Here is a 13875-nt window from a genome sequence, read left to right as displayed (position 1 = left end):
CAAAATATCTTTTTTCCTTATATACCTTAAGCAGCTTGTTGCTCGTGAGGAAGTCAGTACATGGCTTCAAGATTGTTGTCATAGTTTTGGCAAGTTCTTCATGTACAGTTTTATATTCTGAAGCAATATAAGGTTCTCCTTTAAAAACGTACTTGGGATAAGAAAAATAAAAGAGCTTTACATTATGCAAAAAATATTCAGAGTTATGTTAACGATACCACTTTTAAACAAAACACATTTATATGACTGATACCTTGACATAGGATCTCAAATAGCTATCCAATCCTTCTTCATGACACTGGGCAACCACATGGATAATAACCCTAAATAAAATAAAGCAAGCATAACAAATCATCACACTCTAAATATTTTTAAAGTCAACAATCAGCACATTAATATACTAAGCTGACACTTAACCTTCATATAATTAAACTCACATAAATTCTTGTAATGGTGAGTATGTGATGTTTGGAGTGGCTCTGGACTTTGGAACCAAAATGAAGGACCAAATTGGGAACTCAGGAGCTGGATGTGATGTGGTAAAGTTTGGAGATGAGAGGCTGAAAAAGCTTTATTACTTTAGTTGGGACAAAGGAACAGCAGAAATGACCTTTAGTCACCACTGTTGTAATTGAGTCTGGTTAGCCCAGCAGCAGAGGCAAATGAGGTTGCCAACTCAGCTATGCTACTGAGCGGAATCACAGCTGTGAAAGGACAGGGACATCACATGGCAGTTCCTATTACTGGCAGAACAACTGAAGAAAGACAGGACAATTGGAGCTAGAAGCTCTGAAGCTTAGAGCCTTCAATGAGGTCCTTCACTGGAGAACTGGAGCCCCCAAAGATAAATGGGCTTGAGAGTTTCCGATCAGACTATCTTTTGGACTTTGTGGTGTTGGGATTGGTGGAGGACTTTGGGAGCAACAGTGTTGCTGAATACTGGTGTAAGCCAGGGTTCACTGAAGGGAAGTACTGAGAGTAGAGGCTACTACTGATGCCTTCTCAAGCTATTCCCAATGTACAGGGTTGCTGTGTGGTGAAGGGAAAACACCAGCCTCCTTGTGAGTAAGCCATAGCAGCAGAGTATGAGTGTCTGCAGACTCAGTGCCTGCTAAGTATAAAGGCTGCTCTGAAGAAAGTCAGGTGTGAGGGGTTGGAGAAAGTTAAGATATGCTTTGCTCAACTCCCGTTAGGCCAGCTATAGCCCTACCAGGAGCAAAAGGATTTCACCACAGTAACTCAAGCCCTCATCACTCTGCGTTTTGACTATTGCAATGTTAGCTGCTCAAAGAATGCTGGATATTTGAGCGGCATAGTTGTATGTAGAGAGTTTGCTTTCCCCTTCCCATAAGGGCCTTGTTAAGGTCCTGGTTGGTGTAGGTTGTACTTTATTGTAACTTGTAAGATGTTAACAATATGTAGTATATAATAATAGCTGTAAAAACCCTAAAAATGCCCCATTTCATTATCTGGGCAAGAAAATGCACTACTGTAACATGCTTTACATGTAATATGCCTTTAAACACCACTTGGTAGCTTGGTCCAGAATGTGGTGGCACAAGCAGTGATGTGCACTGTGATTCCATCTGCACCATGAGCTGTACTGGTCATCAATGGTTTCCAGGTATAATACAAGGATCTGGTTATCACCTATAAAGCCCTTCATAGGGTAGGTTATTTGAGAAACTGCCTATTTCCCATGTTTTCTGCCCAGATGATATGAGCTAGCAGAGTTGGCATGATCTGGATCACTTTGATAAAACAATGCCATCTATCAGGACCCAGGAAGCATGGTTTCTTTGTCACAGCGCCTGTCTCTGGAATAATATCCCCCAGAGATCCAGGCAGTTCCTACACTAATGACATTCAGAAGCTGATGAAGACCTGGCTGTTCTCCCAGGCCTTGGGCAAGATGGCAGTTGAGCTCTGTTGAATGTGGGGTTTTTTTTTGTTTATGTGTTTACCTTTCGGCCAGTTATGATTTATTTTTGTTTGTTGTATTGCTCCTATTTGTAATTGTAAGCCACCCAGATTCGTTAGAGGTTGGATGGCCTCCACATTGTGTATTTTATTTATTTATTTATTAATCAAATTTATACACTGCCCATCTCACTGTATAAGTGAGGAAGCTTGCAAATAAAAAGCAATAAAAAACGATAAAAGTCTTTACAACATATACAAAGTTAAAAGATAGAGCATCCTCAAACCACCAACCATCCACAGTGCTGCAGGGCCTCATTAGATTCCCATGATAGGTGGCAGAGCCAGGTCTTAATGCTCTTCTGGAAGGCCAGAAGAGTGGGGGCCAATCTCACCTCAGGGTAGATAAGTAAATAAAAAAGTTTTAAATAAATAAATAAGGATGCTCAACCCAAATGATATAATATACCCTCAAGCCATGAGGTTGTATTATATCATTTGGCACAAACATGCTTTAAAAAAAAATTGCAAGTGGTCCTTGTTTAATGACCACTCATTCAGCGACTGTTCAAATTTACAACAGTGCTGAACAAGTGGTAGTTATGACCGGTCCTAGTACTTATGGCCATCTCAGTGTCCCACCGGTCATGTGATCATGATTTGTGGCCTTTCCTGCTGGCTTCTGACAAGCAAAGTCAATGGGGAAGCCAGCAGGAAGTCGCAAGTCGCAGTCACGTGAGGTCCTCGCTTAACAACCTGTGAGGTCCTTGCTTAATGACAGCAACCGGGACTGCTGGAACTGCCATCGCTAAGTGGCGCGGTCACATGGTTTTTTGACTTACAACTGCATTGCTTAACAATGGAATTTCTGGTTCCAATTAGTATTGTTAAGCGACGACTACCTGTAAAAGAGAAATTGTATACAATCTTTATCTTTCTAAAATCAGCATACGACTATTTAAAGGGAACATTGGTGGAAAAAGCTGGGAAAATCATCTATAGACAGGGGACTGTTACTTCTGATTAACAGCCTCTACAGTGATACTTTATTAAAAGTATGTTGCAGCCCAGGAGACTTAACTAAGGGAATTTCAATGACAAGAGGCACTGACAGGGACATATGTTACCTCCCCTTTTAATATTTATATAAATGATTTAGCCCCTATCCTCCACTCCCTAAACTATCATCTTCCAAAATTAGCTAGGAGGGAAATCCTCATACTATTATATGCTGATGAAGCAGCACTGATATCACAAACTAGAATTGGATTGCATAGGCTGATGGTACAGTTTTTAAGGTATTATGCCCATGAGACTCTTTCAATAAATTTCAGAAAGATTAGATATTTAGTCTTCTCTGGAGGTTATAAGAGATATAAATGGACTATGGATGAATTATATTCTAAACATCTCTTAGCTGGGTGAGGCATAGGGATCATCCATTACAGAGTGCAACTAATCTGTTGGCAGCTGTGGTATAGTTTTTCCATACAAAAGGAGGAAGATATATCTCTTCAGTTCTGACAGTGAATAAAGCTAAGGTAATTACTAAATTACTATATTGCTTTCAACTTTGGTATTCAGGATTGAATAAAATCATGGAAATAGTCCAGCCTTGATTTCTGAGAACTATTTTGAGTTTACCCAGGTACACTAAGAATGGTGGACTGAGACTGGAAACAGGTCCTCTGGTAATTGCTACTTTAGCTTGGACATACGCTCTGAACTTCTGGATCAGCACACGCCATCGTTTAGCCATACAGAATGACCTAGGTCAGTATTTTAACTCCAAAGATAATTTAATTGGTCTCTCTTTATTTTATCTATGAAGTTCAGATTGCATGGAGACAAAAAGATAAATTAGATACTGATTTTCAGGTAACACTGAAAGAGGCAAAACATAGTTGTTCTTCAATAAAATGGGGCAAAGAGCAACCTTAATATATTAACCTAAATATAGAAACATCTATTCTGCTGCTCAATTTAATTGCCTCACCACAGCTGTTACAGAAGGTTGATTCTGGAAAATCCTTCTGAAACTGAGATTCTGTCCTTGTGAGATGCGGGTAGTTGAAACTGTAGAACGTGTATTAATGGAGTGTACTTTTTATGACAGTATTAGAAACAAATTTATTGCCCCACTTTTGGCCTTGTTCCTGGATAGGACAAAAAACTGCTATGCTGCATCTCTCTGGTTTTGACAAGGTAATAATTATACATACAGCTAAATACCTTACTGTTGCTTTCACACTAAGATCATACATTGCTAAATCAAACAAATTGATAGCAAACTAAATTGTGCTATTTATAATGCTTTATGAGCTGTCACATGTATGACTGCATATTCCTTATTTGTGAATTGTGCAATGGCCCTGTGGGCCTTATTTGATGTTTTTTCAACTTCTCAGTCCTTAGTTTTGATTGAAAGGTCTGCTGACCAATTTTAATTTCAATAAACAATAAAGACTGTTGCAATGTGCTCTACAGCAGGGCTGCCTTTGAAAACCACTTGGAAACTTTAATTAGTTCAGAATGTAGCTGCCCATTTATTGTCTATGTTGTCACCACAAGACCATTACATCTGTTTTCTACTAACTTTGGGTGCAATTTAACTTACTGATCATTTCTATAAAGTCCTATGTGGCTTGGCATCAAGGTATTTCTAGAACCCCCTCCTCCAACCCATATTGACTCACCTGAGCTACATATACTGGAAGAAACTGTGAGTAACTCCCATTTCCATGAAGTAGGTAGGGCAGAGGCTTGGAGGCATTACTTTTCAGCGTAAACACCTACACTATGAAGTAGCTTCCCTGTAGATATCAGGTTGGCCTTCACAGTATTAGTCTTCTGGAAACTAAAGTAGCGTCAGGTATATTGTTCCAGAGAGTTTACATTAAGTGACAGGATGCCCAAGATTGTTGTTTTTACCCTACATTAATAGTTTTATGGTTCTCTGTGCCTGTTTTAGTCTTATCGTGGATGTTTCCTTTTTGATTTTGTTGTTGATACTTTTAATTACTTTAAACTGCCAAGAATCTGGTCAACTTTGATGGATAAAACTTGATACATAAACATATTAAAAAGCTTTTTACCTTGTCACATTCACTGCAACATCTTCTTGAGTTGCTCTTGTAAGAACTCTAAACAATTGGTTTAAAATAGTAGGCAGAAATGCTATCATGACATGTCCCTCCATAGCATGAAGGCTCTAGGATAAAAAAACAGAACAGTGACACAAAGAGACTTTGCTTCTAACGTATTTCTTTTCAAAACTATATCAAGAGTCTAAGGTTATAATTCTACTAACCTCCATTTGAAAAAAACTGAAGTTCTATCAAAATTGACAGGATTTACACCAACTGAGAATAGTTTAGAAATAGAATACGAAAGAGATAAATAAGAAAATGCTGTTTTACAGACATACTTTCTGTAAAACCATACCATTCATACTTGAATGGTAAAGCCGGCAGAAAAGCACCATGCTGTTGTGCTGTTCTGATACAAGCTGAAAGGTTGCTGAAAAGAGTTATGCCAGGTTAAAATTATTGTCAGGACATTATGAACTAACCTTTTAAACAGCCATCCAGGTTAATATGTCAGACATGTAATACACCCCCTCCTCATTTAGCGACTACCTTAGTTAGCGACCATTCACAAATACAGCTATAATAAAAATTGTTTTCCCAACAATGTGCACATTTACAATCAAATTTTGTGTGCCTGACAACAATGCATGTTGGAGTGAAAGTAAAGCTGGCGTAGCTGTACAAGAAAACTTTATCTGAATGAGGCAGCAGCAAACAGTGATCTTTGTAGTGTCCGTCTCAGTCACATGTTCATTTAATGACCTGTCTTTAGAATGGAACTCGGTTGCTAAACGAGGAATGGGTATATTCTGCAGCGGTCTTTCTTTGTATATATTATTATACAAAGTATATTCAAAGTATAGTATATTCTTTGTATATACTATAATAGTACATAGTAGTATACTATAGTGTAGCATTTCTTTGTCTATTGTCTATATTATTTCAAATGGATTTGCAAAATATGATTTCAAGTTACAGCTCTAACTCCAACATAGTGATGCTGAAAGACTGAAACAGGTATGTAGCTCTAAACCATCCTTAGCATATGAATCTGTAAATTACAACTATGCTTAGCATCAGCATGATTTGGCATCACGTCTACATAGACAGAATTAAAGCTATTTCCTTTCTAAGGAACCAATCTGAATTTGAATGGAGCAAATTCAAGATAACTAGCTGCATTTTCTAACACACACCTGAGAATCTTTTTTGAGCCTAACACTGCAAAAAGAAAGATTTGAAACAGGATACTGAATAAAATTGTTCCACAGCTTGTTATACTTTAGAACTATGCTACATAGATAACTTTTGCCATTACTAATTCTCTACCAATTCTGGGAGTTGAAGTCCACGCAGCTTAAAGTTGCCAAAGTTGAGAAACACTGATCTATGTCATCACTAAGAGTTAACACCAACTTGATGGCACATAATCAATCCGTTATTCAAGTCATCCAGAGCTGAACTTGACTTGAAGACTTATTTTTTATATGTAAGGGTTTTAGGTTTATAGATTTCTTGGCTGAATGTATTTAATACCATTAACAGGCCCTGATCATGGTAACGATTCACCTGTCCCCATTTAATTCCAACTTTATCCCATCTCATAACAATTTTATACCTTAAGATACTTCACAAGATCAGCTCCTATGGCTTGAGCTCCAGACATAGTTTTTTGACAGTAATAGAAGAAATTGTTTAAATGCTGGTCCTAGCAAAAGAAGAGTAAAAATTAATATAATTGTATGACATCACTACTTCCATTTTAAAAGATCAGTATACTGTAGATAGGGGGCAAAATGCTTTCCCTTTCAAGACCTCAACCAAACTGAGAAACACAAAGCAACTTGTCCTTCACTATTTTCTCATACATCATGTAACAACACAACTTTATTAATTTCAATTATGTAGCACTTACTAGCTCCTAAGCCTACATTATTCTCATACAAAACACTTGCAAGTTTTCATTTTTGTAATATTTCAAACACCAAAATGTTAAAATATGCATGCAAAGACCAGTTCCTTACTTTGGATTTTCAAGAAGTGTGCCATAACTACAAATGGGACCTCTGGGATTAACATTAGACTTTTCTATTCCTATCTATTCATTTCTTGGTAAATACTGTATATGGTCTCATTCCAAACGTTTGCACCAATTCAAAAGTTTGGTTGAAATGTCCATGGTATTGCTGTTCCATAGGCCCAATTTAATAATAGATTTTAAACATTTTTATGCCTGTAATTCATTATTTTATTCAATAAAGGCTGTATGTAATTATAATTGTTATACTAATAGAAAGCACCTTTGTTTCTTGGAGGGAAAGCATATAACTTGCAATGAGTTCTTCCCTCCAGCATACCATAACTGATACTTGCTTGTAAATTTCATCTTTTCAAGATGAAGAAAGAATAGTGAAGACAAGTGAAAAACATGCTGCCTTGCTCCTCCCTTTGTATTTTCTTGCTTGCACAAAGTCCCATTACATAAAACTTTTTTGTAAAATGTTAGTGTTGGACAGATGTGACAGATTTGTTTATCTCATGACTTTTCCTCGGAAAGTCAGAGTATTGTCCTCAATCTTGGGCTAATCTAAAACCCAGCACAAAGACAGGAAAATCTGCACTTCTTTCTAACTCCAAACTTGCTGAATTGATACTCTTACTCTACTTGCAGCCCTGGCATGTGTAGAGGGAAGGCTATATGAGCTTATCTCCCTTTCCAACTCTTAGGTAAAGATTCATATACTTCTTTCTGCCTGCAGTTCTCTGTGTTGATTGCTATAATAGGATGGGCAAGCAAGATAATCAAAACCTGATTGTATCATATTTTTCATGTCATGATTTTAGAATTATAAGACTTACACAAGTTATTTGCAGATGAAATAAAATCAACAACTTTGGTAAAAAGTTATAGTGGAACTAATCACTAACCTGTGTATATACAGTGGAAACTAGGTGAGTTGAAATTGTCAACAGTGGTTTACCTCCATCTACCCATTTAATTTCAGGGCCAGAATGCTAATTTAAAAATAAAAGTCGGTTATTTGGTGTATTAAATACAAATCAGCTTTATCTAGTAACAAGAAAAAATAAGATAAATATTATTTTGGGTTTTTTTACTTTGCTCATGCCAGATTCTTGACTGTTAAGATATCCACTTGGAAGATAAGCAGATACTGGTATATGTTGTTCATTTGTCACCACTCTGCCATCTTTTAACAACTGAAGCCAAGAATATCCAACTAGAAGGAATGTAAAGAGAAATTATATTTTTGTTGTATTCACTACTAAATGTACAAACATACATTTCAGTAGTCAGTGTGTCTTATAAATTTTTATTTGCAAAATGCATTCTGTAAGATCATTATTACTTAAAAAATTATCCAGGAGAACAAAGAATATACTTTTTATTTCAGTGTGTAATCTGAGGTTCTAATTCAAAGGAGCAAGAATAGTACATTTGTTTGCAAATCCTACTGAGGTCAAGGTGTTTAGCAGTGTAATCATTTTTATAACAACCAGTATTATAAAAAATAATCTAACATCAAGCAAATAGAAAGAATGTATGTTGAATGTTATGATTAAATAAATGCTGAATTTCAGCTAAATATACCACACTTAAAAAAAACTCAATCAAACCTTGTGTTTCAATTATGTCCTTCTTCTTGGTGGTCCCTTTGCTTGAACTGTCACAACTAACATGATAGAAGGTAAACAATAAATGGTGTTTTTCATGCAGTTGTGTGGGCAATTCTATTTTTACCTAAGGAGAAATAAAATACACGTTTTGGTTTGGAAAGTGTCTTCTAGTAGTAGTATATATACTATATGTTTTACAATGTAACATATATAAACATATATAAATTTACTACTGGGCCAAGTTTAAGAGATTGGGTATTAACCTATAAGACCCTAAACAATGTGGGACCAGGATACTATCTGCCACGCAGGCCTAGCTCCTACTGTGATCAGTTCAAGACTGCCTGGTTCTACCACATGCTATCAATATTTATTTGGTGAGAAGAAGGAAGAAAACCTTCTTTGTCATGGCATTCTTTAATGGATAACATAATAATCCCTTACAGTTAAAACTAACACAATCTTATTTCAATTTAGGTTCTTGTTCAAAATATTTTTAATAATGTTGACATATGATTCTCACCATTGTATTGCTTTACTACTTGTGGCTGCTGTTTTTTCTGTTTTCATATATGTTAATTATAATATTACCTTACCCTAAGCTGTGTAAGCATAGTATGGCAGACAGTATAGAATAGACTGTATAGAGATTTGAACATGTTTGCAGGATTAACATGTCTATGCCATTGCTCTCAATTATTTTTTCAAGGTGAATATAAATGAACATTTCAACTTTCACAAAGTTGAACTAGATGAATTTTCATCAACAGTATTTTAGTTCCACAGGATAACTTTAATGTATTAAATATTAGCACTGAATGTTTACAGGTAGTCCTTGACTTATGACCACAATACAGATGGGAAAATTTATCATTAAGTGGCGTGGTTGTTAAGCAAGGTGTCACATGGCCACACCTGATTTTACAACATTTTGGTGGTGGTCATTAAGTGAATCACCACGGTCATTAAGTGAATCACATGGTCATTAAGCAATCATGTGACTATTAAGTGAATCACGTGGTTCCCCATTGATTTTGCTTGTCAGAAGCTGGCTGGGAAGGTTGCAAATGGTAATCATGTGACCCCAGGATGCTGCAACTGTCATAAATACATGCTAGTTGCCAAGTGCCCACATTTTACTCACATGACGGTGGGGATGCTGCAATGGTTGTAAGTATAAGGATTGGTCTTAAGTCACTTTTTTTCAGCAACGATTGCTAAACGAATGGTCATAACTCGAGGACTACCTGTACCGGTTTTCATGATTTAAGACATTTAATATTTTATGTATAATGGGGATTTTACTGAGAACTGATCAATCATCTCACAATAAAACAAAAATACAGTAAAAAATTAAATATTATATTCAAGACAAAATTTCTACATAACTTCTTCAAGACATTTCATTTAACCATTAAGCAGACTGGGGACAAGAGGGAATCTTGTGAATTCCATTGGCTAGAGACCAAAGTTTCAAATAGCAATTCTTCCTAGTATAATCAAAGTCCTGCTAATATGGAAGTTAGATCAAGAGAACTCAAATATTGGTGAGTTTAGAAAAATGGATAAATATTTATACATTTATTTTTTTTTAAATAGGGTAGAATGCAGTTATATGTATTTTCCCCATTAGTTATCATTTGACCTGTTGCTACTCTTTGTATTTTTTCTTTCTGTATATGCTCACTATTTTCTATTTTTTTTTAGAAATGAAAAATAGTTTTCTTGTATTATATTTCCTTAAAGAAAAGCATCTTATCACAAAAGGACCTTAGATTATCACACATAATCTAACAGTGTTGGAAAATGAGCTGGTATCACTGTATCATTTACAGGTGGAAACTGGGGGCCAACAGATACTTACCTGCCCAACTCTGAATAAAAATATTTGACCATATTGCAAAGCTCCTTCTTATTCCACTATGTTTCTAGAAAACAATTAAAATAGGCAAGGATTTTGGAGAAAGGAAAGAAGACAAAGTTACCTCATCATAAAACTCTGGGTTTTGCTGGTGATGCAGAACTGTAGCAAATGCTTGCCTTGTAAATATGGGTCCACCTGGTCTGCCATAGATGCGCTTAAAATGAAAGAGAAAGTGAAGTGGCTGATTTATACCGACCCTAATTTCTTAGATAAATTTCTTATATATTTCATGTGGGATTTTTTAATGTTCCTTTTTTTTTTCCCATACTACATGATAAGGTAAGTTAGCAAAGCTTCTTTTGAAGATGTTAATGCCTCAGTGGACGAAAAAATGCTCAGAAAATATTCTATCAACCATTCCTATATTTAACAATGCTTCACAGTATGGTAGGGGTAGGTGCACCCAAGCCCTCTCTGAAGCCTCTTTTCAGCTTTCCATCTAAAGTGCTGTACGTTCCTACTGTACAGCTTCTGGCATGTAACAATAAACACTCTGTTGTGCATGGAATATATTATAAAAGGATTATTATTTCTTGAGAGGTTGGTTCTGTTTGTACCAAAATCTGATGTAATATGTGAAGGAGGGGAAGATAGCTTTGCACTAGCAGGGCAGAGTTCAAGCTCTACTCTAGTTCATTTCTTCAATGGGGAATTCCTTGTTTTTATTGATCTCATTTTGTTATTACCATGATGGATTTACAACTACTACTTTCCTTGAACCTGATAATAAGCCAATGGGAGGCAACACACAGATGGGAAATAAATATAAATCTAAAAAACAAGGCAGGGTAACCTCTGTTATTGATGCAAAGGGTATAAACTGAGACTTGCTAAGTTATTTTTTACCCTTATTTAGTTTTATTTATTTATATTTCAAATTTGTCACCGCCCATCTCACTGTAGAGTGACTCTTTTTCTATATCCCTTAAAATAAAGGGTTTTTTTTTTTAAGTCATGGAGTTTCTTACATAATTTAAATACAGACTAGGACAGTTACTAATATAAGGTTAATAGAGTTCCAGTTCTGAGGATTTTCTCCTACTCTATTATGGGCTTCTCAGTATCTTGGAATGCAATTCTAAATACCAAAGAATGTGCATACAAAACAAAAAATAGGTGTGTTAAAGTGGTATGCATTAACTCACAAATCACAATCACATACTACTGTGAATGTTGCCATTTTCAAAACTTCCTGAAGAGTTGTTTTTCTTCACTTCTATTCCTGGAATTTTGCATACTTCAAGTCTGAGAGTTAAATCTTTGTTAAAATATCGAAGGGGTAGGAAAAATATATTCCTAGCCCGCTCTGAAACATCTTTTCAGCTTTCAGTCTAGCTGTGTCTACTCTGATTTAAACTAGAAAAACCACTGCTTTGACTCAGTGTAAAAAATAACTTTGCAAGCAATTAGTTTATATAATTTTAGACAGCAAACTTCTTAAGGATAGAAGTTACCTCTTTTGTTTATATTTCTACATATATATGGAAAATAAGTTTAATGTAACACAGAAACCAAATTACTTAGCAGCTATGGTTAACGTGATTTCTCCTTAACTCCCTGTATTATTTCACTCAAAAAAAATCTGTACTCCATTTATTTCAATGAAGAAAGCATCAGTAGAGTTGTGCATACAAACACAGCTTGTTCTTGTAAACAAGTTTAGTTAAGCTTACATAAAGCACAAAAAAAAATAACATTAAGGATCTTGAGGATGAATCTTAGATATTGCCCCATTACCTCTACTGTAAACTGGCACTAATGATCTGGCTGAACATCTTCTAACAGCCACAAGCCAGATCAACAAACCTTTAGTGGCTGAGAGTCCTCATCGTCGGAATCCCTGAATTCTATGCACACCGCAATATTTCTTGCCTAAGAAGAGCACAGAAATTAAGTTTAGTTGCTTTTATTTCAAGTAAATAAATTTCCAACAGGGAGACATGATTTTATTCAGATTCAACTTAGTTTTGAATCTGAACATAATTAGCAGGCACATTAACTCACCTTTGCAAATGACTTCTGACTGTCATATTTCAAGTGCTTTGGATAAACATAAAGGTGATTGTTGTAGATGGTGAAAGGCTGAGTATGTTTTGGTATACAGGGAACAAATTCCTCTACTTCAAACGTTACTACTGCCTTGGAACTGTTTTCAAACTGTTTCATGGGAATGTATGATGAGTTAACAAAATCTGAAAATATATTAGAATTGAATAAAAAAATGGAAGCATAAAGCCATTGTAGCTATTTTACAATAGTTTTTCAATACTTACTTGGTATGTCTGGAGAAACATTATCAATTGTTATGTCTAGGTTTCCTAAAATAACTGGTAACTTGGCCATCTTTTCAGGCCTAGGGGAAAAAAACAAATATGATCCAAGAGAAAAATAGCTGAGATGAATAATATATACATTCTTAATTATGGAAGAAATACCAAAGCATGCTTCAAAAGATAATAGTTCAACTCTTTTCAAGGACAGATTAACACAACAATCAATGGCCTATGGTTTACCCTGAAAGAAGGTATCTGGAACTAGCCTTTCCCTACTGGTACTCCAGTTTCCCCACCCCAAAAAAAATCCCCCCGAGAATCAGAGGGACTATCCAACATAATGGACCATGTCTTGTGGAGTATAACAGAGGTGAGAACCAGAAGCAAATAGAAGAAGCCTTCATTGTTCACACAAAGTTCCCGATTTTATGTTTTTCTCCCTTTCTGCATATGACACTGCCTAAAATGAACGGTAAGTCCTTGACCTTTGGAGAGGCTTTTCAGAAGGCCAACAATTACTGTAAGAAAGATAATCTAACACAGGGTTCCTCAACCTCAGCAATTTTAAGATGGGTGGACTTCAACTCCCTGGGGAGCTGGCTGGGGAATTCTGGGAGTTGAAGTCCACCCGTCTTAAAGTTGCTGAGGTTGAGGAACCCTGAGCTAACAGATGCTGAATGGTCATCTTCAGAAATGCTCCAGAAGATGCTGCACTGAGCAGAATTGGACTAGATGACCTCTAAAATCTCTCCCAATTCTATAGTTCTGTAAAATACAATTTGCAGTTTTCTCATATCAATATAATGCACAGTATAACTGAATGTTTTATACCTGCAAACCCTAAAGTGCATATTCATGCAGTTTTTAATTCAAAGCATCCACAAAATACTTTAGCAAATTCCACTAAAATTCTCATCCACAGAATTATCTTTACAATTTTTAGTCTTTTACGAAGAATGTATTTTGTTACAATATTTTTACTTAACCTGCATATTTGCAAGATTTTCATTTTTTTCCATGTATAACTTTTTAT

The 13875-nt window shown here is 35.8% G+C and overlaps 1 protein-coding gene across 5 annotated transcripts in view; it reads right to left on the bottom strand.

Annotated features, from left to right (window-relative positions):
• The window catches only part of DOCK9 (dedicator of cytokinesis 9), a 135060-nt gene that overhangs the window by 56905 nt on the left and 64280 nt on the right, over positions 1–13875 (bottom strand). For all 5 annotated transcript variants that reach the window (XM_088136499.1, XM_088136496.1, XM_088136497.1 and 2 more), the window contains exons 16-26: positions 12843–12922; positions 12574–12761; positions 12376–12441; positions 10631–10723; positions 8646–8769; positions 8127–8248; positions 7938–8024; positions 6628–6717; positions 5016–5131; positions 254–323; positions 26–151 (exon numbers count right to left, since the gene is read on the bottom strand). In XM_088136499.1, the coding sequence (XP_087992625.1) occupies positions 26–151; positions 254–323; positions 5016–5131; positions 6628–6717; positions 7938–8024; positions 8127–8248; positions 8646–8769; positions 10631–10723; positions 12376–12441; positions 12574–12761; positions 12843–12922 (1162 nt within the window). The remainder of the gene's footprint in view (positions 1–25; positions 152–253; positions 324–5015; positions 5132–6627; positions 6718–7937; positions 8025–8126; positions 8249–8645; positions 8770–10630; positions 10724–12375; positions 12442–12573; positions 12762–12842; positions 12923–13875) is intronic.

The sequence above is a fragment of the Python bivittatus genome, unplaced genomic scaffold (genome assembly GCF_059951505.1).
Source record: "Python bivittatus isolate LINGU-HERP-01145 unplaced genomic scaffold, Pbiv_v1 ctg000060_np1212, whole genome shotgun sequence".
NCBI classification, from domain to species: domain Eukaryota; kingdom Metazoa; phylum Chordata; class Lepidosauria; order Squamata; family Pythonidae; genus Python; species Python bivittatus.
This window is presented reverse-complemented; position numbering and strand designations above follow the sequence as displayed.